Source organism: Melanerpes formicivorus, unplaced genomic scaffold (assembly GCF_026170545.1).
Source record: "Melanerpes formicivorus ecotype bairdi unplaced genomic scaffold, bMelFor1.0.p_v2 SCAF_2, whole genome shotgun sequence".
Classification (NCBI taxonomy): domain Eukaryota; kingdom Metazoa; phylum Chordata; class Aves; order Piciformes; family Picidae; genus Melanerpes; species Melanerpes formicivorus.
In genome coordinates this window covers 50,290,805-50,314,630 of record NW_027142354.1, presented here as the reverse complement: position 1 = coordinate 50,314,630, position 23,826 = coordinate 50,290,805, and the positions used below count along the sequence as shown (strand labels likewise).

Sequence of the window (23,826 nt, the reverse complement as noted above, 5' to 3'; positions counted from 1 at the left end):
AGAGGTTATTATTCAACACAATGAGACTTCATAACTTTATGCAAAAGGTTTTAGCCAGATCCCAGAGATAAAGACATCAAAAAAAGTGTTCCTTCATCCTATTTTGTACTGAATTCAACTCTTTGCTGACCTTTGTGAAATACTTCTCCTTCTCTGGAGATTTTCAAAGCCCACCTGGATGCATTTCTGTGTGGACTATCCTAAGTGATCCTGCTTTGGCAGGAGGTTGGACCCCATGGTTTCTTGAGGTCCCTTCCAGCCTCTAATGTATTATGATACCTTGGCTGACTCAGGACAGGCTCCTAACCAGTTATTTTCATTAGTCAATCTCTATCCAAGGTGAGGCTCAAGGTGAGGAGAAAGTTCTTCACCAAGAGAGTCATTAGTCATTGGAATGGGCTGCCTGGGGAGGTGGTGGAGCTACCATCCCTGGAGGTGTTCAAGAGGGGATTGGACGTGGCACTTGGTGCCATGGTCTAGTCATGGGGTCTGTGTTGATAGGTTGGACTCGATGATCCTCGAGGATCTGTGATCTATTTCCTGTACCAAGGGAAGGCTTGCGCTCTGCACTCCACCAGAGAGACCAACATGATTCAATATGAACAAGAATCTTCAGAGCAAGGCAGCACAGAGCTGGGATTAGCTGCTGAAGTTAAAGCAGCTTGAATGGCTTCCTATAATTGATATTCTATGTAGCTATCATTAATAGAGCCTGGCAATAAAAAGAATTAAAGGAGGATGATGTAATGAGCATTCACAGTCCCAGGGAAACAAACTGATGGGGTCAAATTCAGCAAATGTTTTCAGCAGGAGGAGAAGAAAAGGAAAGGAGATGCTGAAGTGTTTTGACATTTTACTTCAGAAATCATGTTTCAGTCTATTATTTGCCTGCACTTTTAAAAGGTGTTAAACAGCCTCCTTTAAAAAGCTATGCTTCTACTGTAAACACAAAAATAAATGAACTGGAAGGGATTTTGGTCTTGTTTTGCCAGGACAAAAGAAAAGAAGTTACAAAAATTACATTTTTCTTGTACATCAAGCTAAAGCAGCAGTGCCTGTGTGTCAGTGCAGTCACATAACCACTAAAAATTAACTGCATACCTGCTTGTGAAGACAAAGCCACCCCTCGTGGATCCACAGTGACTTTCCTGGTACTGCAGAAGAATGCCTTGGCCCACGTCTGAATGAAGCTGCAGGTCATCAGAGCAATCAGCAGCCAGAGCTGGCTTTTAAGAGTGAGAGAACAGATGAGCTTCAGCTGTGGAAAATATCTTCAGGAACGATGGAACAAAGGAAAAAAAAAGAAAGGAGAGAAACAAACTTATTGAGAGATGCTTGCTTTGTTTTCTGTGACTTGTCAAATATAAAGGAAGTAATATTATTTCTTTTTCCCCAGCAGCATGTTTCTCTCACTTGAGAACTGTTTACTTGGAGAACTGTCTGCTAATTTTAAATCTGAGGAGGCATGGAGAAGTCTTACAAAATGTACTGAAGGCTGGATTATGTGGGCTGGAGACAGCTGTTTTTAAAACCTATAACTGAAATTCAGTAAAGAATGATGAGTGCTTAATTCCAGCTCATGAGGTCTGAACAGCATTATTATATTTCAAAGTAATTAAGGTATTCAGAGTAACTGCTCAGCAGGGGGGGAAAAAATAAGCGCTTGCCATGAGACAGAGACAAATTGGTGTTTACATTAGACTACAAAGGACTTTAAAATCAACATTGTTGTCATAGCCATATAAATAATTTAGCAATCCAAACGTTTTCCTGAGATCTGGAACTTCTGATGAGCTTTCTGTGGATTTTTCCTATGTTTTTTCTAAAGGACCACATCATCCCTAAGGAGAAATGGTTCACTGATATCTGCTCCTCTTTATGTATAAACAAATAGCTGAACAGCAAGACTAGGAAAGACTGTAAGTTTGGCCAGGACATTTGAAGAATTTAGGAATATTTCCTCTTTGGTGCTGATGCTGCTTGAGACATCAAGTCCACTGGCTAGGTTGGTTTTGCACACAGACAAATGATGATCACTCCCTAAGACTGGCTTAAAGAACACTGAAGGCAAAGGGAGGTCCCTGTTGCAAGGCTTGTTGCAGAGGATGGATTTCATTTTCTTTGCCGTATCACCGTGCTTTCCTGACCCTGCTGCAAACAGACAGACATACCAAACATGTCTGGCCAGCTGTTTCTCCACCAGAACTCCAATAGTGGATTTAACAAATCATCTGTTCCAGCCGCTTCACTCGGATAATCACACTAGATCTTTATGGGCTCTGCAGGCTGTCAGCTTGCAATGAAGAGAAATAGGCACAGGAGAGGTGGATGGAGACGGTTGTCTGACATGCAGCTCTCAAGCAGACGCAGCAGCCAGACTTAATGATGGCTTCACCATCTCCGGGCCTGGGTTCATTTGGCTTGAAATCCAGCTTCCTGCAGCCCACTTGGGTTGGAGCCCTGTGCTTGAATACATATTAGATAAAAACATTAGATGTACCTCTACAGAGTGAAAGGATATCTGCTATTTGAGGGAGTTGGCTTGGAGCAGTTCCCATTGTATTTGCATGCACTCTTTATATATTTATTGGCTTCCCATACATTTAGAAGAGAAATTCTCTCCTTAAACCATCTCCTCTTCACAGAATCACAGAACGTTAGGGGTTGGAAGGGACCTCAAAAGGTCATCCAGTCCAACCCCCCTGCCAGAGAAGGAACACATCCAGGTGGGTTTTGCATATCTCCAGAGAGGGACACTCCACACCCCGCCCTGGGCAGACTGTTTCAGTGTTCTGTTGCACTCATAGTGAAAAAAAATTTCCTCGTGTTTCATGGAACTTCCTACGTTTCAGCTTCCACCCACTGTCCCTTATCCTGTCATTGGGCATCCCTGAGAAGAGCCTGGCTCTATCCTCTTAGCACTCACCTTTTACATGTTTAGAAACATTAATGAGGTGACCCCTTAGTCTCTTGTTCTCCAAATTAAAGAGCCCCAGCTCCCTTGATCTCTCCTCATAAGGGAGCTGTTCCACTCCCTTAATCATTTTTGTGCCTCTGCGCTGGACTCTTTCAAGCAGGTCTCTTTGTCTCTTGGACAAAGCAGGTCACAGGTAGTCATGCACAGGTGCAGTGAGAGACCTACCTTTAGTAAACTCACCTTTGATAACACTCTGGATTGCAGGTTAGTCAGATGTAGCACAAGGATGATACACAAGCAGCTTAAACCTTACTGCTAGGAAATCATCCAAGTACCTCGCTCGTCTCAGAAACAGGAAGAAATAAGAAACCCCCAGAGAAACAACAGGAGCTATTAATCCTACAAGTATGAGCTATTTTGCTGGGTTTTGCAGCATTGAGTATTAAATTGACTCAGATTGTTCTGCAGCACTGATACATATCAAGAAAAAGACAGAATGAGTTTGTAATTTCCGGCTCCATTTCTCCCCAGGAACTGTGTTGAGAAGGGAGAGGATACTCTTCTTATCCTGTTACAATGATTTGTCTACTGATGGCCAAACATGGAAGTTCACTTTAGTGGCTGGAAGCATGAGTCATCCAGCCCTGAGATGACAGAGTTACTAGAAAGCTTTTAATTTTCTGGAGTCTGTGACCATGTGAATTGTGAGACCAGGGTAATTATGCCCTGACTCCTTGAATGCTGTGTTAAAAATCAACCATTTAACAGAAGTACATTTAATTTGCATTATGTGCATCCATACTCTACAACCAAAAATGAGAATGCAACACCACATTCTGGTCACGTTTCCTTTTGACATATTTCGTATTTCACATTTTAATTCATCTTTGGTTTTGCCTCTTCCAACATGAAAAATGTCACAGATTAAATAGCAACACCTAGAAATTCTTAGTTTTTATGTTTACAGTCTTCTCAACTTTCTGACTCATTCCTGAGATTCCCCAGTTTTCCAGAATGTCAAAAGCATCTTTCCAGGGCCCCTCAGTTTAGGAAGGACATTGAGACACTTGAACATGTCCAGAGAACGGCAACAAGGCTGGGGAGAGGCCTTGAGCACAAGCCCTATGAGGAGAGGCTGAGGGAGCTGGGATTGTTTAGCCTGGAGAAGAGGAGGCTCAGGGGTGACCTCATTGACCTCTACAACTACCTGAAACAGGGTTGTAGCCAGGAAGGGGTTGGTCTCGTCTCTCTAGCAACCAGCACCAGAACAAGAGGACACAGTCTCAAGCTGTGCCAGGGGACGTTTAGGCTTGAGGTGAGGAGAAAGTTCTTCACGGAGAGAGTTGTTAGCCATTGGAATGGGCTGCCCAGGGAGGTGGTGGAGTCACTGTCCCTGGAGGTGTTCAAGAGGGTATTGGACGTGGCACTTGGTGCCACGGTTTAGTCATGAGGTCTGTGGTGACAGGTTGGACTCGATGATCTTTGAGGTCTCTTCCAACCTTGGTGATTCTGTGATTCAGGATAGTCTCTGATATCTTTCTTGGGCACTTCCATCATAGGCATGGCCAAATAATGCCAACCAGAAATCATCCTATGCTTAACGACATCTCTACCATCTACAGACAATCATTTACTGTGGGTTAGTGACTGCTATAAACCACAGAATTAAAAGACTGCTTTCTACATACTCCTGAAACAGGATAAAGTAGGCAGATGCATCACTGTCTGGAATAACTAAGAGTCATCTTAAGCTGTTATCTCCTTCCCTCCCTTTTATAGTGCATTTATGAATTATGTTGTTTGCGTTTGTAATTATGGGACTGAGCAGATGGTGGAAAGCTTATTTCAGAATGATGTGTTCATTAAAATAACCTACTCTGCTCTGCCAAGTGATTGTTAACTGCAATCCCAACTTGATATTGAGGAGAGCTATTTATTCTTTCCCTGTAAGTCCATCTGAAAGAAATGGAGCTTTGAGAAATGGACACTACATTGAGTGTGAAGTTACAGTAACAGTGCTGTGTATATTCTGGATGTGAAGCCACCCAAGATTTGTGGCTGTCACAGAAAAATGCAGGGCAAGCTAAACTGTGGACCAACACAGCTTTCAAACCAAAGAAAAGTTTCAGTTCTTTATTCACTTTGGAAGCCCAGTTCCACGCAAACTGTGGCTTCGACCAGCTTCTACCTATGTACAAAGGCTTCCTATGGCCTACTGCCTTAGGTATCTGAATTCAATAATGGTAGATTCCACTATTGGAAATGAGATTCTCTGCTCAAGAAAAATGTAAATCTGCACAGTTTATCACATCTTACATAGTAACATCTTGTCTTCCTCTAGTCCCAGAATGTCTTGACTGAGTGCTTCTGCAAGTAACAGGAGTTTTTGTGGTGCAATTGGGAGCAATCATCACCTATTTGCTTTCTGTCTTGGACATCTTACTGTACCAGCTTTATTTTACCAGCTTCATATATATAGAATCAATAAGGTTGGAAAAGACCTCAAAGATCATCAAGTCCAACCTGTCACCCAACACCTCATGACTACTAGACCATGGCACCAAGTGCCACGTCCAATCTCCTCTTGAACACCTCCAGGGATGGTGAGTCCACCACCTCCCTGGGCAGCACATTCCAATGGTTAACAACTCTCTCTGTGAAGAACTTTCTCCTCACCTCGAGCCTAAACTTCCCCTGGTGCAGCTTGAGACTGTGTCCTCTTGTTCTGGTGCTGGTTGCCTGGGAGAAGAGACCAACTCCCTCTTGCAAGGCAGGTGATGTATTTGGAGACAATTCTTTGCACTTGGGTTCCTTTGCAGTATCTGTTTCTGAGATCTCCTGCACCCATATTTTCATATCAAGACTTCAGGATCTGGTCTGAACTTAGATGAATGCAGAGACAGTGTGTCAAGCTTTCTTTGTTGAGTTTGAAGGAATCACTATTTCTCCAGCTCTGGGCATTATCTAGGTTCTGATTCTTGGCCTTCACATCTCCTTGTGTGTATGTCCTACCCAGGCTACCTCAAGATGCCACTTGTGGCAGATCTTTACTCAGTGGGCACTCTGAGGGCTGAGCTGTTAGTGAACGCCCAGAAGCATAGCTTATTGCTCGCCTGTGACTGAAAGGTTCTCTTTTCTGCACAAAAGCAATCTTGGCATGACTGTGAGGTCACTGGAGTTTTGCAGGCAAAACTCAGAGAAATTAAGGGAGAATGAGATGCAGAAGTGCAGACTCTTGTCTGTCTGAGCCCACCGGGAGCAGAACCAAAAGTGGGAGGAATGGAAGAGCAGTGGAAAAGTTGAATGTGTTCACTAATAACCAGAAGTATTCATGTTTTCTGGGTTGCCTCTGCACCAATTGTCACAGCCTTCAAAGATGCAAATTTGCCATACAAAAGCTGTTACTGTTAAGTTTTCTGGGGCCCTGGAGGGAGTTTCTTGCTGCATACGAAGGAAAAAAAACTGTATTTTGAGATGTTTCACTTGGAGCACTGGCAATCAACAACTGGGAAAAGGAGAAAATGAGAGACAGGCAGACGGGTGCTCACTCATACAAAATTGGCAGTGTCACAGTGGTTAGATCTGTCACCTTGATGAAAGGCAGAAAAAGGCCTTGAACATGAGTATGTGTCTGCTTCCTTTGCTTCTCCCCCCTTTTCTGTCTCATGAGAAGTTGCAGTCTTGCTCCAGATCAGAAACAGGGTAAATATTTGAAACTGTAAAAAACTTTTGGAGAATGGGAAAAGGCATTTTCTACACCACTCTGATTTCAGCTTGAAACTCATTATTTTTGACCTAGCAAGTAAGTCTTCATAACTGCATGTTTCTCAGCTGCTCTGACCCCTGTTAAACATCCACTCCAACTTATTAAATCTCCGAGTTGAAAACTAAATTAGCCTGTGCTACTGTCAGGAAATCCTGAGTAGATTTGGACTTTGCAGACTTTGGGGTTCGTTCAGATTTAATGTTTGGCTTAATTTAAAATCTTTCATTTGGGAAGCAACCATTTGGAAAAAAAACTTTAAAAAAATTACACTTCCCTCCCTCCTCCCTCCCCCCCAAAACCAATGACAAACTGCAATGCCTTTAAATGACAAGTTTTACTTACAGGTTTTACAGAATTGTTGCTTCTCTACCCAGTGACAATGTGTCCTTCATTTTCTGGGCAGAGGTAGAGTGCATTTAAGCAGCAAAATTCCTGGGGAACAGAGTTAGCACCTCCAAGTATCCTCCCAAAGCAAAACAAAAGCAAACCCTTCCCAACCCAGTCCAGGGACAGCTGCAAAACCTTACCTGAGCCTCTAGTGAATGTTAGCACAACAGGAACCACCTTCTGCCAGTTCAAAAATGGAAGCAATTAATAATATAAACAGGTGTATTGGAACAGGATTTACTAAACAGAGAACAAAGACAGCTGTGCACCTACCGTGGGTTTAGAATGGCTGTGGCTTCCCCATCAAGTTGCCTGCAGCCCAGCTGAGAGCTTCATGGTGCTTGGATAGTTGCTGGCTTTCACTCATTTTTGTTATTCTGCTATTATGATGATCTTTTAATTAACTATTTCTCCTGACAGAGTTAAAGGGACAGAGGCTGTTGAGGGAGCACTAAACCCAGTGTGTGTTCAGAGGCTTTGGAAAGTGCAGGAGATGCTGCCACACAAGTCCTTCAGCCCACTAGTGATTCAGCTGTAGCTGGGAAGGGCTGTCTTTGCCTTCTCTTTGTCAGGATGTTAAAAATGAGCAGCAGGTATCAATGTGATCCAAACCCTTGCAGAGCTTCTGTACCTGCAAGGGACCTCTTGCCCTTCACAGCAGCCAGCAGGATTAACTGACTGCAGGCTGATGAACTCCAGTTTCCAGGTAGCTATGGGAAGAAGGATGGAAATGAGTGTTCAGAGCAAGGACTATGGAAAAAAACACAGGGGAGTAATTAATAGGCAAAACAGCTGCAGAACTGCAACTGTGCTCCTAGGCACTTGTGCTGGTACAGAGGAGCTGTGGGTATGTGTAACCAGTGCAGGCAGCTCTACACAGAAACTGCAAACGAAGCATTGGTGGGGGGAGATGTTTTTGTGAGAGAAAGCAGATACCTTCCAATTCCTGCCCATTCCCTGCTGTCCAAAGGACCCCAGAGAGAGGCTCCCTTCTACAAACTGCACTGATGTCTGTGAGCCCTGATGGAGGGGTGGCACACACACCATCAGGTATTGCTTCCGCTCCTCCTGGGCCATGGTCTGCCAAAGAAATGGATGCAGGTAGCTTTTGTGTTCCGAGTCAGAAGCTCCACTTCAAAAGTACACTGCTTTCTGCTTTTCAGCAAGGCAAGCATCATCCTGGGGGACAGCTGTGTCCAAGGGGCTTCCATGGCAAGAGAGGACGAAGCAGGGATGTCAGGCTCTGTGAAAATAGCGACTGGTTTTCATTATGGCTGAGAAGGCCAAAGACCAGCATTTGTGTGTGTGTGTTCTGCTTCTTTAACAAATTGTACAAGCTGGTGTTTTCTCTCTGGCTCTTGCCACGTTCCCAGAATCATACTGGAGCTCCTTGTTCTGGTCGTGGGCTTACAGAGGGTAAAACCAGATAGCTCCCCTCCGCTGTGCTGAAAGCTAATCCAACTAGTTAATTAAAGAGTCCGTTGGACTGTCAGAAGCAGCAGGAGGTGCAGAAGCAATTATCTCCAAATTGGTCATCATCACAATTAAAGTACCATTTGGCAAGTTTGCGAATAGCCTGCAGCAGGGTCTCTTTACAGGTGGCAAAGCCTTTTCATTATTGGGCTTTATTGCTGGGTGGTGGTGTTTATGATCTGAGTAAAGCTGTCAGGTGAAATGACAGTACCGTTCGCCCCCAGTTCTGGGAGGAGTTGGATGCAGAGGGCAGGGGCAGCCGGTGATGCTACTCGTAATTGAGCTGGGTAGCTTAATGTGCCAGTGTATACAAATCCCACGGAAGGAACTCATTATAGGCAGGAATGCTGAGCAAATAATTTGCTGCAGATAATTTATTTAATGCATTTAAACCTTTTAATTCCACACACACCCCCTCCCCCTGCTCACATATTATGGCTTCTTCAAATGTATTCATTACTTGAGCCTACTTGATAAATTTCTCTTGAACATTCATCCCACACCTGCAGGGTCTGAGTGCTGTTTTCTTCTGTTGGTCTGTAAAATAAATCCCACAGTGGTTGGCTTCTCAGGGTGGGTGAGAGCTGAGGCACATTAGGTGTTTCTGTAGGTGAGGCAAAAATGAGTTTCAGGTGCAGCTGTGTCTTCTCTTTGAAACTTCCTTCCCATGGATACTGATGCCCAAAAAAATATTGGTATTTTTAGAACAGCAGATCAGTTAAGATGTGGTGGTGTGGAAAAAAAGTAGGGCTGTTATAATCCTGTCTTTTATCCAACACTGGATTGGTGCCCTCTAACAGGCAGGTGGCTGTGAACTTTTATCTGAGGGAAAAAAACTACAGCATGTGCAAATAGTCCTGGTAGCACAAAAGCCCCGTGGAGAAGGACTCCTTTAACAGCTTCCTGGAGCTGTTGGTAAGATTTTTAGGACTGATGTGCCAGTACCAGAGCCATCACCCCTGCACTGCAGCTTTTGCACCCTGCATGCCAATGCTCTTTCCTCTTCTCCTACAGTCCTCTTTCCCAACAGGGTAAACAGCTGGAAGTGTTGAGCTAACTGCCAGAGGCTTCAGACAGACACTTTGTGCCACAAGAAATCCTGGGACACCTTAATGACTTCTCTTTAGATTAATGCATCTTTGTAACAAACATCATCACCTGCTAAATTGATGATCTTGCACAACTGTTTTCTGACTACTGCAGAAGAAGAAGAAAGGTTTGGCTCTTTGGCTATCCTGTACAAAGTCATCTATCAGTGCCTGTCTGTTGTGCTTCTGAGCAAGTCCTGAGCTGCTCTGAACTATGTCTGCCTTGTTCACAGAGCAAGGTGGGGGTCTCCTGGCCCTCATCCTCTGTATCACCATTTGTAGCACAGACTTTGCCATGTTAGAGATCTCCTTGGTGGAATGTCTCACACAATGTGCCATGTCTAACTTGGGATATAAAAGTACATTCTGATTTGTATGTGGTCATCTAATCGGAGTCACTCTGTTCAGTGTTAGATGCAAAATGTCTTGCTTCTCACATCAAGTCTGTATCTTGTTGGTAGACCTAGCACAGATTTTGAAATGTATGATCATGATTTAAAGTGACAGAGAACTAAGGGAGTATGTTTGATGGATACACCTGTACATACAGCATTAAGGCAACCAAGCCTGACCATGCTGAAAAGCAGAATCTAGTACATTAGAGGGTAAATTCCTCCAGGAATATTCCTCAGGACAAGCAGTAAAGTTTATATCCTGGCTTTCATTTCGAGTCCATGGCTGATCTGCTGGAACTAATAGGTACATCATTTGCAGGATATTTAGATCCTCTACTCCAGACATTTCAGTGGCATTGTAAACAACATAATGAAGAGCCTAAGTCCCAGGCAGCGAAGAAATACATCCAGATTAATACTGCCATGTAAACTCATGTCATAGTACAAGTTTTTGAATATGTAGACAAAGAGAAGGTCCTGACTTTTTTTTCCCAAAGATTATTCAAACAAATCCTGAGGCTGACAATACTTCCCCCCCCCTTCTCCTAACAGCAGGAGAAATGATATATTCATCTGTTTTCCTAGGCTTTTTCCTTTTCTTAATCTTCATTGTGATGTGGATATATCAAACGTGTCTTGGATGTCTGCTGTGAAGAAAAACAATATACAGAATCATAGAATTGTTTCATTGGAAAAGAGGCCAACTGTCAATCTAACACCACCATGGCCATTAAACCATGTCCTCAGGTGCCATGTCTACACATTTCCTGAACACCTCCAGGGATGGTGACTCCACTACCTCCCTGGGCAGCCTGTTCCAATGCCTGGCCACTCTTTCAGCAAAGAATGTTTTCCTAATATCCAGCCTAAACCTCCCCTGGCGCAGTTCAGGCCATTTACCTGATACTAAGGAGAAGAGATCAACTCCCACCTCACTGCAACTTCCTTTCAGGCAGCTGTAACGAGCAGTAAGCTCTCCCCTTAGCTTCATCTTCCCCAGGCTAAACAACCCCAGTTCCCTCAGCTGCTCCACACCAGACCTATTCTCCAGGCCCTTCACCAGTTTTGTTGCCCTTCTCTGGACACACTCTAGCACCTCAGTGCCCTCCTTATAGCAAGGGGCCCAAAACTGAACACAGTATTTGAGATGCAGCCTCACCAGGGCTGAGTACAGGTGCATAGTTACTTCCCTCCTGTTGGCCACACTATTTGTGATCCAGGCCAGGATGCTGTTGACCTTCTTGGCCACCTGAGTACACTACTAGCTAATGTTCATCAGGCTGTCAAACAACAGCCCAAGGCTTTTTCTATGTTGGACAGCTTTCCAGCCACTCTTCCCCATGAGGTAGTTGTGATCCAAGTGCAGTACCTGACACTTGGCCTTGTTAAACCTCATATAACTGAGCTCAGCCCAGCCAGCCTGTCCAGATCCCTCTGCAGAGCCTTCCTACCTTGGAGCAAATCAACACTCCTACCCAATTTAGTATCGTCTGCAGACTTACTGAAGGTCCACCCAATCTGCTCATGCACATCCATCTATGTCTCCAAAGACTTAGAAAGTCTTAACAGAGACCTGATTTCCCCAGTGTGCATTTGGACTAGGGAAAAACATGTTTTCACAGTCATTTTTGCAGCTTTTAGACCTACTTGAAGGATGGTTTAGTTCAGCTTTAGTCTAAATCAAACAGACTGCCAAGGGAAGATACCTGGATTGCTCTGTACCCTTCAGGGGGGGTTGCAAACAAGAGTGATTAGATTTGAAATTCTAGAAAGATGTGCTAAATCAGGTTTACCCTAGTTAGCCAACATTTTTGCTATCATCTCAGATCTGCTTATTCCTGCCAAGGATTGTATACCACTTAGGGAAAAGAGCTGCATGTCATCAGCAAACTAAATCAACAGTTCTGCTCAGAAAGCCATGATGAGATAGGCAGCAGGAAATGAGCTGGTAGCTGAGGCACAGTGTAAGACAATGTGGAACTCCTTACATCTGAGTTCTGCTGTTCCACAGCTAGCCCAAAGCCTGGAAAAATTGTATGTCAATGACAAGATACCTCCAAAGGATATAAGTCCTGAGCAGCACTGGTTTGATAAGCTACACTAGAACTGGCACTAAACCAAACTTTGCAATAGACAGAGACTACTTTGTTTTGTAAGTGGAAATGCCCTGAAATGTTCCTCTTGGTTTTGCCTCAGACTGCATTCACTTCCCAAGCTAGTGTCAAGTAATTCTTCAAATGCTCACATTGAAGACATTAACTGAAGTGCCTTCAGCTTACTCTGTCCACAGATGACTGTTTCTCAGTTCTTTGGCGTGGTTTCCTCTCATTGCCAGCTGCACTTCAGAGACATAAAACCAGCAGTTTCCTGGCTTTCAGGGACTGCTCTGACTGCATCGAACTGAAAATTTGGTTTCCTGTCACAAAGCAAAGCAGGGCTTCACATTTGCTTAATGTGGGATCTGGATATTTGGAGGATGTACTGTCTTAACATGTACTTTGGGGTTTTCAAGAACATATTTTACCTAAGCTTGTCCTTTTAACTTGCACTAACAAATCTTTGTGTTTCTCCACTCCAAGGTACACTGTTTTACGTAATGGGCATCATCAGGAACACGAGAAGCTTCCCATCCACAATGACCCTGAATCCCAAGAGTCCTGTTTCTAGCCACAGTCCTGTAAGAGGAATGACTCAGCTGAAGGAATAGATTCCTTTTAGGAAACCCAAAGGAGAGCAGGATTTTATGAAAACTCATTCATCTGCACTGTCATGGTACTCCTCCTTCACTGACTTCATAGGAATGTCCAGCTCCATGCGTGGGGACAGATGGGGGCGTGGGAAGGCACATGAGCAGAACAGCTGAGGGGACTTTCCTGTATCTGTTAAGGACAGCTGGATTGTGACTGCATCAGAACTGTACTCCAGGAGTGGGCCAACTTCCATCAATGTAAGGAAACACAAAGATACAGAGCACCCAGTGCAGAGACTTCTGTTATTCCTGTCCAGCTGCCATCTGTCTACAAGCCAGCTCTCTGTCCTGTGGCATCATCGTCTTAAAGATGACAAACTCTGGCTAAAGCCCTAACATGGCATGAGACTAAATACCTGCCTTGTCTGCACAAGATCCTGCTCATAGGCGACTGGATGCTGTAGGGAGAGAAACAGCACTGTGTTTTCTTTAGCCACAGAAGAAGAGCTGCTTGCCCTTTGGTTAGTTACTGTGAAAGGTCAGCATGAGATGCTGATTCACCCTACCCTGTAGAGCTTTCTTTGTAAATGCTTTTATTGTGTTTCCTGGCCAGGTTCATGGGTAGAAGCCTCATAGGGTGTACACAGTGCCTGACAAGCTGGAGTGGGACCCACAGAGATACTATACTGCTAACAGAAGGCCCTGCAAGCACTGTTTCAATCCAGCCCAACTGCAAAAAGACAGTGGCCCTCAAACCCCTGTGCTGTCCTGATCTGAGCAAACTTTGGGCTTTCTTACCAAGAAGAAAGGTTGACTAAGAGACAGAGTCAGTCTAACAGATCACTAAGTGCCATCTTAAAAAATATACCATCTGAAACACTTTCCTAGCTCCATTAGGAAGAGGACTTCTACAGACATTCTCCATCTTTATTTTTCTATTTGTTTCTGTTCTCTTCCAGTCCAGGCAAGATGTTCCAAGACTTTCAAATATCACCATATGCACATCTCTGTTTGCAAAGACCTGGGTCCTTAGAGCTGCTTCCTGCATGTAGATGTTGAGATGTTCCTTGTGAGCTGCTTCCACTTTTGCATGGAATGGGTAGGCAAAGGCTGTAGACTCTGCAACGCTGGGAAAATAATTGTCATGCAGTGGGAAATACGCAGGACCAAGCCTCTGCCCTTTTTGGATGAAGATCTAACCCAGAGATGCCACCCTGAGCCTAGGAAATAAACCTGTCCTTTGTTATATTGTACATGTACAGACATTTTTAATGTAAAAAGAAGAGGTGACATTATTTATTGTTTTTTATCAGGAACGTGGTTTTATTCTTTCCATTAAAAGCTTCTTGACTGAGGAGCTCAACATTATATGTATTATTATTTAGTAATATTTCTGTTGCTATGTGACAGGTATTTACTGTAAACAAATAAACCCTGCTTGGAACAAACAAAAATGCTGCTCAGTAGGAAAAAAAACAACAGTTGTGCATGATAAGAACCATCAACTTCCTTGCCACGGGGTCTGAGTTCTCTAAATACTCCTTCCACATAAAAGTCACTGATGAAGCTTCATATCATTTTCCTTTAGGGCTCAAGAGGACACTGGGCAGAAACAGCCCTAATTAGAAGCAGCCAGACAATTAGCAATGTAGAAAATTGCTGGCAGTAAGAAAGAGACAAACTATTGGTGTCTGAGGCAATAGGTGCTGATGGAAAGAACCTGAGTGGCTTGTCATGAGAGGATGAGAGTGGGTGAACCAGTTCCTGGTTCATCATTAAGAACAGCTCAGCAATGACCTGGGCAGTGACTGGCTGGAAAGCAGCCCTGAGGAGAGAGACTTGGGGGTGCTGGTGGACAAAAAGCTCAACATGAGCTCTCAGTGTGCACTGCAGCCTGGAAAGCCAATCAGATCCTGGGCTGCATCAAGAGAAGTGTGGCCAGCAGGTCAAGGGAGGTGATTCTCCCCCTCTACTCAGCCCTGGTGAGACCCCACCTGGAGTACTGCATCCAGTTCTGGAGCCCCTATTACAAGAGGGATATGGATGTGCTGGAACGTGCCCAGAGAAGGGCCATGAGGATGATCAGAGGGCTGGAGCTGCTCTGCTGTGAGGACAGACTGAAGGAGTTGGGGCTGTTCAGTCTGAAGAAGAGAAGGCTCCCAGGTGACCTAATTGTGGCCTTCCAGTATCTGAAGGGGACCTACAAGAAGGCTGGGGAAGGACTTCTCAGGATCTCAGGTAGTGATAGGACTAGGGGGAATGGAATGAAGCTGGAGGTGGGGAGATTCAGGCTGGATGTGAGGAGGAAGTTCTTCCCCATGAGAGTGGTGAAGCCCTGGAATGGGTTGTCCAGGGAGGTGGCTAGGGTGCTGTCCCTGGAGGTGTTTAAGAGCAGGCTGGATGAGGCTCTGGCCAGCCTGATCTAGTGTGGGGTGTCCCTGCCCATGGGAGTGGGGTTGGAACTAGATGATCCTTGTGGTCCATTCCAACCCTGACTGATACTATGACACTATGACCTGTTTTCATGAGGCTGTGCTTCCCAATGAACTTGGCATTAGTTCAACTCCATTGTTAAAATCAAAACAGAGCAGTGGGTGAAAAAAATAGGCCATGATGGAAAGTCTGGTGGGGAAAAAGTCCATCCAGGGCTGCTTCAGTCCCGATTCACAGCACTGTTGGGTTTGGTCCAGATTTGGGTATACAAGACTGCAGAACAGGTTGTTTTGGTTTCACCTAAAGTATTAAATTTCTTAAAGAAATCCTAGAAAGGTTTTTCTCTATCCCCAGTGAAAGGCATCAAAATATGGGTGTGAAACTTTAAGGAGTGATACAGAACCAGCAGCATGGGGGTGCTATAGTGATGATGTTCTTTGTTTCTTTTGCTGTCCTTGAGGTGTTTCTCCTATATTTTTATGTGCTTTAGTAATATTTCTCTTCTTAATTTATAATTAACTTCTTAACACTGAATTTTACTTATGGGCAATGTTCAGAAGGCTCTATCAATGGGATCAATAGCTCACTAGCCAAAATGGTCAAGAGGTCAGATTGGATAAAAAACCCACACCATTACCAAGCTGTATTTGAATGAAATGCCAAACAATGTCTATGGTCTGAGTCATCTCTGGCTAATTGATCATTGGACTCATTAAACTTGTCATGAACCACTTGGCAGCTCCTGCCTAATAATCAATGGTCCCAGCAATGCTTCTGTGGGCCCAGCAACTGACACTGTCCCTCTTCAGTAATGTTAGAATTTCTATGGGAAAGAAGCTGTCTTCTGGAAAGGACCTGCACTTGACTGCCTTTGGTAAAAGCAGTCCCGTAGCCTCTGAGTTCATCTTCCCCTTGGCCATTTTGGCTAGTGCTGTCAGAGTCTTTGCCTGTGATGAATAATGTGTAATGCATTGGCTGTTTCTAAAAATAAAGGATCCTCTGTGTACATTGCAGTAAACTCCTGCTCATGCTCATTTCTTGCACTGCTCTCACTCGAAACATACGATGCTGCTAAATAAGACTTTCCTCTGCCTTGCAATATGCTCAAACAGCTAGAGCAGTGAGGGAGAATTTGGCCCTGTTGCTGATGAGCTCTTGGGTTATAACACAAGTTCCTCATGTTTATCTAGCAGAACAATCCTGCCTCCTGCACCACATTCTCACGCACCAGCTCTTTTTCTCTGCACTTTTGCTTTGACTGCTACTGAGCCCTCTTTCTCCTATACCTGTGGTGCATGCACCTCATTTCTCACTACCTACACTGAGAGATGTCACTGCTATGGCCTTTGCAAATGGAGAGTGAGATATAGTTTTGCAGAGCCCTGCTCTGCTCTGGAGACTTGATGGGGTGCTTGGTGCTATGGTTTAGTTGAGTAGATGGTGTTGGATGATGGGTTGGACACAATGATCTTGAAGGTCTCTTCCAACCTAGCTTATTCTATTCTATTCTATTCTATTCTATTCTATTCTATTCTATTCTATTCTATTCTATTCTATTCTATTCTATTCTATTCTAAATTCCCAAAGTGTCCCAGTGAATATGACTGAAAAAAGATGCTTTTTCCTTCCTTTCCAGTTCTTTCCCACCATCTCTCACAGACACACTCTAATAACCATGTATTTATTTCTTCATATAAATATACTACTAATAATCAGCAAATTATCACACCACCACATTTATGGTCTGGGAACACTTTACCTTTTTTTTGGTTCTGTATGCAGTAAGCCTCAGAAGTGTTAAGCACATTGCCTGCTGCTGTAGCTGAGTTTAGTTGGATTAGAACTAATAACACTTTTCCTTGCCAGAGGCAATGTACTAGCAGAACAGCTAGCTAGTAAGAAATTGGCTGCCTGGGCCTTTGCTAAACTGCCTTCTATCAACACAGTTGTATCTCCATATTTCTGTATTTTGCTAGGCTCCAGAAGAATTCCTGAGAACCTGCATGGCATCTGATAGCAGGACATGTACCCAGACAAGCAGATCCAAGGATGCATTGAGGTTACTTGTGCTGAAAGAGGAAAGCAGAGCAACAGGTTGACCACTTCCAAAGGCAGATTGAAAACCTAGCCTAACATTAAAACTGCAGGCCACCTGACTGTAAGTGGGCCCTAGACAGTGTCAGGGTACACAACACAATGAGGTGAGCCATCCTTTCTACTGAGCAGCTTCCTAGATCTCTGATTTCACTTTACTCAGGTAGAGTCATGCTGCAAAGTAGAATTCAGAGACATAATAAACACATCACCAATGGGAAGCTCTGCTCACAAAACAGTAGATACAAGGAGGAGTGCAGGAGAGGCCATACACTTTAATTAGCTGATGATCAAGAATGTCTGGAGGGACATGAAGCAATAACTGGATGATACATGCTCTGCAAACCTTGGTGCTTGAGGCAGTCAGCAGCTGTATTCTTTAGTAAGATGTATGGAGAAATGGCTGCAGCCCAAGAGGTCTGCCAGGTCATACTCATAAACACCACGCAGTCAAATGCATTCTTATGGGGAAGTGTCCCTTCCACATTTATCCCTCACAGTTCTTTCAACACTGAGTATACTTTCACTTTTCAGTCTTGGAGATGGCAATGAAGAAAAGAAAAAAAAAAAGATAAAGAGCATCTCAGCAGAGCAATTAAAAAACACTCTCAATATTGATTCTCAAACCCCTTTTAGTTCTCAGGAATGTAATCTGTGAACTACTTCTACCACAGGATCTGATGTCTGTCTAAGCACAGCAAGAAATTGAAACATTTATCACAGTGGCTTAAAAGTCAAGACAACAGTTCCCATTTGCATGACTGCAGTCATTGCCTTTGTGCCTGCACTCCAGTTGCAGTGTATCAGCAGAGCTGAGAAGAGGCTTGCAGCCCCTCTGTTTCCAGAGGGACCGACAGTGTTGGAGCTGAGAGGGTGTTCATAGAGGTGTGTGAGAATCCCCTATTCACTTCTCACCCATGTGGCTCCAATCGACATTTTTCACATTGAACTTGTTTGAAGGCTAACATCCCCCTGACCTCACTACAGAAGAGTACTCCTCAAAGAGGCCATGCACAGAGTAAGCACTTGTGGGACTTGAGTGGAAAAAAAACAAACTCAGCACACTCAGAACTTCTCTCAGCGCTCTGCTCTCTGCACACTTCTAGTCACAAATAGAGCGTGGGGCACATACAAACATCATTTACTTACAGAGATTCTACCATATAATAAGCTTAATTACTTTCTGGTTATGATTCTATGATAGCAGCCCACACCTTGGCCTGGCACACCTACCTGAAGGAGTCCCAGGTTCAAGGATCATGGGGATGCTGGTGTAGCTTGCACAATGAGTGCAGTTAAACTGGGCTCACATGAGCAATGAAAACTGTTGTTTGGGTAATTTTGATGTTGAGCAGTGTGAATCCCTGGCCCCAGAGAGTCTCTTCCTTTTTGCAGGCTCTGGTGTTTCACAAGTCTGTTATAACAAAAGACACATTGGAAACACATCAGAAATGTGTCAGATAACCACTGGAACCTGAATATGAGAGATGAGAGGGCTACATGATACCAACCTTTGCCTTAGGCACGCTTCAAAATGGCTTTTATTTTACCCCACCTTCTCCTACTGTCCCCTAAATGGGATTGAGAACCCTATGAATAATCAGTAACAGTGTATTAGTTGTACTTAAATGCTTTTATACATCTGAAAATACCTCTCTTAGGTACTACTAGCAAACTACTCCAACCTAAAGACCACCTGACCAAAGGACTGTGCCTTTTAGAATGGAATGCACTTTCAAATGGCTCTGCTCAGCAAAGATGTAGAAGAATCAAAAGGTATTTAAGGTATTTATTGGCGTCAGCATGACTTAATAGTGTGCAACAGAACTAACCAATTGGGTCCAAATTGTGTCCATTTAATTCCTAGCATAGATCAAAACACATAGCCCTGCCAGTACAGTAATTGTTTCTTGGAGCAGAGGCCTGCATGCAGCAGACTCTGAGTCATTCTGAAGAGCCTTCCTCACCCATCTTTGTAAATGCTAAAGCCAAGGAAAGCATTTTCATTCTGAAACTGTCAACTGTAAATCTTTCAGTAACTCAGGACCCAGTCTTTTTCTCTGCATTTGATTTCTTGAGTACTATCATGCCAAAAGGCAATAAATCTGTTGTGGTCCCCCCCCTGGAATATGAATTCAATAAAAAGCTTTTATTTCTTTCTGAATCCAAAATAATCACATATTTATGGTCCTGCTCTAGCAGTGGGGGTTGGACTAGATGATTTTTCAAGGTCCCTTCCTCTAGGGGGATTGGACTAGATGATTGGACTAGGGGATTGGACTAGATGATCTTTTGAGGTCCCTTCCAACCTCTAACACTCTGTGATTATCACAGGTACTCTGTCACCTCATTAAATAACAAAATGAAACAAACCAGATATAATTTAACTGGAATTTACCCAACATTTTGAGTTCCACTAGTGGGTCTTAAAATGAACTGAAATTGTCTATGCTATTAGGAAATTCTGTCAAGCACCTGCTTACTACTTAAAGGATTGCAAAGATTTAGCAGATAAGCTGAATGCTATTTTAGCACACATTATTTGACAATTTATGGAATTCTGTGATTTCCAAATGATTTTCATTGATCTTTTAAGGCTCTTGAAACCAACTGTTAAAAAAGAATCCAGAAAAACTTTGAGTGCCTTCCCTGAAACACAACAGAATGGTAGCACAATGCTAGCTGCTGTGCCTTACACAACAGCTGTACTGCCAAGGTGTCTGTACTCAAGAGATACTCTGAAGGGGGCTTCTCAGTCTTCCAGGACAAGAGGGAAATTTATTTCCTTCCTAAGTAGCACACTTCACTTCCTTGAAGTTTTGTTCCAAGTCAAGATTAGGGATGCCTCAAACAAGAACCCCCAGCTGCCATGGGGTGTGCCTTAGGCAGGCAATGATCCAGGAATATCAGAACTAAATCCCTTTCCAGCAGCCTGAGCAATTAATCTGTTTTCGTATACCAAACAAGTCATCTCAGACTCACTTTCCAGTTCGTGGAGAGCAATACATGCCATTGGTCATCTGAATCAGGCCCTGGAAGCACTTCTTTCTCTTCACTAACTGTAAAAAGAGACTCCCCCCCCGACTTGTGGATCTGCATTACAGGCATGCAACTATAGCTCACCCCAAAAGTGTATTGCTGAGCAAGGACTGTTCAGTTAGAGTTGACCTAGGGAAGATAATCCTTCTTGTTTAATTACTTCCTTGAAGCAACACACATGCAAAGCACATGAAGGAAGCAGAGGACAGAAATGACAAATCATATCAGAGTTTACTTAGGCATTTTCCTTACATATCAGATTTAATGTTTGCAAAGCTGCCTTTGAACTCCAGCAAACAACTTGCTTTGATATCCAGATGCAAATATCCCTGTTTGTCAAGTGGGCTGTAAATGTATTTCATAGTTCATTCCAAAGCTGCCACACATGAGCACAGCAAAGCTAAAAGCCCCAGCTGGAGTTTTCCTCTGTTGTGGAAAGATGAACAGCAGGATCATTCATTCAGCCATCTTACTTGCAGTGACAGCAGCCTGCTCTTACTGCTAGACGCCGAGAGAGAGGCGTCAGACTGGACTTCAGCATGAAGAGGGAAGCCTGTCACATACTCAGGACAGAAGTTATCTGGGCTGCTTCCTAAGGAAAGTTTAAACAACTATGCAGACAAATTGCAACCCTTTCTTGCCCTCCAGGATTTCACATGGCAATTGAATAACAGACTGCCCTAAAAGGAAAAAAAAGTAATGGAGAAACAGGGCAAAGCTCAGACACAAAAGACCTCTTAAACTAGAAGCTGCAAACCAGTATTTATCAAGCCTAGCACTTCTGCAAATGTGGTGACAGATTTCCAAATGGTGTATAGGAGCCTTTGGAGATATACCTAGGACTTAGAAAAAAATAAATGAACTATCACCTTTTCTAGACACTACATCAAACTTCCTGAATCTTCAGAGATTGCTAAAACCTTCAGTGGCATGCAAGAGATTTAGCATGGTATAATATGTAGTGCTTTTAAATGTCTAAATATAGTCTGTTGTACCTTTTGTGACCTCTGAGAATCGAGTTGCTTAAGCACCAGAGAAAAGGAAGAGATTGATTTCTACTTGGTTTACTTAAAGCCCTAATAGAAGTGTGTTTATTTATTTATATCAGCTCTTCTTCGCTGATCTTAGCTCAAGAAGAGGTTATGAACCCCTGGCATGAAAAGGACTCGCATCTCACACAAGGAAATCAGAAGTGTTTCTGGAAAAAAGAAAGAAGACAAGATCCATTTAAAGTACAAACAAAAGGACAATTCCTGGCCACAAACGACTTCATTCTCAGCCTTAGGTGCCTCTAAATGGTCGAAAAAAATGTTTGCCATAGATGCTGCGTTACACAGAAAGTTCTCCTGAAACAGCCTTTGCACATGAACCTGCCTTCCAAGAACCTGGATTTAAGTCGGGGCCCAGTTACACAAAGACAAGTTAGCGTGACCAAACCAGTTATACACCGCATAGCGTGACCCCGCACACCCGCCAGCTCCTCTCCTCTCCTCCCAGGCCGGGTCCGCGGGCAGCAGGGAGAGGCAGGCGGGCTGAGGAGGGAGGTGGGCAGCGAGAGGCGGTGCTTCGCTGCGCCCCAGCGCAGGCAACCTTGTCGGGCAGCGCCCCCTGCCGCCCGCTTGGGGCGCCTCAGGCTCCGCCGCTCAGGGCCAGCGGTTGCCGCCGCCAGCCAAGCAAGCAACGACGGGCTGCGAATCCACGCCGCAGTGAACAGGAACCCGAAACCAGCTCAACCGTCTCAGCTGGCTTAGATAAGCAAAGTAGCGAGCTCCAGCCCACACACCAGTCAGGCTGCAGGTCCTGCAAAGGAGAAGTTACTTCTTGGGAAAGCTGGAGTGCAGTGTAAAAATGCCATGGACTGCCTCACACATGAATGAAGGGTGCATGAATTAAGACCATGCCCGTTACATTTCAGATGCCTTGCTCTTGCAGATAGTTGTTAAATGGAGTGAAGGTGCTTCAGGAGACAAAATTAAAAGCAACACCCCACCAGCAAGTTTGCTCTGACATCAGCCCAGCCTTTACTATAAAGTCCCTCTAGTGCAGCGACTCAGGGACCCACAATCAGAAACTCAAATGGCAGCTGTAACTTTTTGTTCTTCATGGTGGAAAACGAATCATGATGTTTTCAGCTCTTACAACTGGGACAGCTTGTCAAGGGGCAGCTGATGGAGTTCTTAGTGCATGCCGGTGATGCGCAGAACACCAAAGCCAGAGAATGGGCAGGCCCAAAGTTTGCACAGCATCTCCTGCTGACACAAACTATACCCATTCATGTACTAGCAAAGATTTTTTGTTCTGACTTATGAAGGTTGATGAGGAAAGTGATTCCTTTCACCTTTTTTGCTCCTTTCCTCAATTTCAGATACTGAACTCAGACAACAGCAGGTTTCCTGGCCAGATCCCCGACACAACTGCAATACAATCACCATCACTCACAGCTCTCATAGGAGATGGACACAATGAATTTAGTCACTTCGTTACTGCTGCATGTAAAATGGGTCTAATGTTTAAGAAGTTAAAACTACTGTAAGGTTCAACTGCTTACAGAGAGAAATATTGACTATAAATAAGTACAGTATTTGTATAAATACTTCTTTAAAAGGCTAAAGTGAGAGATCCCAGATGGAGATCTGGTGCAGCAGTCTCAAACTGCAGTAACATTTCCCTGTACTTGCTGTATCAAAATGGTAAGCATTTACTGACTCGATGACTCAGATTATTTGAAACACTTCTACCAAGGGCCACATTTACATTTTGTCTGAACATCACTGAATATATTAGCTATGGATAAATATATTTGTTAGAACTAAACCATTAACTTGGATCCCGCATTGAAGTGAATTTAACAGCATTCACATCATCATCTGGTATTTATAACTCCTCCTCCAGTCAGAGTAGAGAAAACAAGTGGAAAAAAATGCTGCAGTACCAAATCTGTTCCTGCTTCCATTAGGCATCATTCTCTTCCTCTTCTGTATTTCTAGGTCCACATTACCTCAGGAACTTCCACAGAGGGATAGATACAAAGAAAACTAATGCTGGCTTTTCTGCACTGAAGAGGTTTTGCCTCTTCAGTTCTACAAAGCTGAATGTCATAGAAGTTCCCATCAGTCACACTCACACAGAGGGTGAAAGAATTAAAATCATTAGCAATGATGTGCAAAATTGTGTAAGGGCATGAACTAATCTGCTCTGTGGCTTTCACCACAAGAAATCAGAAAACTGCCATTTGTTGGGTTGGTAACACTGCAGCTTTAAAAAAAGGCATGAAGGACAGATCAGGCACATCTAAAGGTGCATCCCTGCAGTCACAGCTGGGCAGGCATGCAGACACTTAACAGCACAGCAAATTAGCCTTTACAAGGCCTCCCACCCCCACAAAGCACATTACTAATGGTACACAAGCCAGCTAGTTTAGTACTAACTTGTGCACTTTTATATTTGCATATTGGACTTGCAAATTCTGGGCATACACAAAGTATCTATAGATGCTGTGGCACCCAGAGACATTTTCTATATACAATAAAAACAAGTATTTAAGG

The 23,826-nt window shown here is 43.8% G+C and overlaps 1 protein-coding gene across 1 annotated transcript in view; it reads left to right on the top strand.

Annotated features, from left to right (window-relative positions):
• The window catches only part of HTR4 (5-hydroxytryptamine receptor 4), a 79,924-nt gene extending 65,318 nt beyond the window's left edge, over positions 1-14,606 (top strand). Inside the window, exon 6 of the mRNA XM_068148495.1 lies at positions 12,606-14,606. Coding sequence (XP_068004596.1) covers positions 12,606-12,693 — 88 coding nt within the window. The 3' untranslated portion in view covers positions 12,694-14,606. The remainder of the gene's footprint in view (positions 1-12,605) is intronic.
• The last annotated feature ends 9,220 nt before the right edge of the window (positions 14,607-23,826 follow it).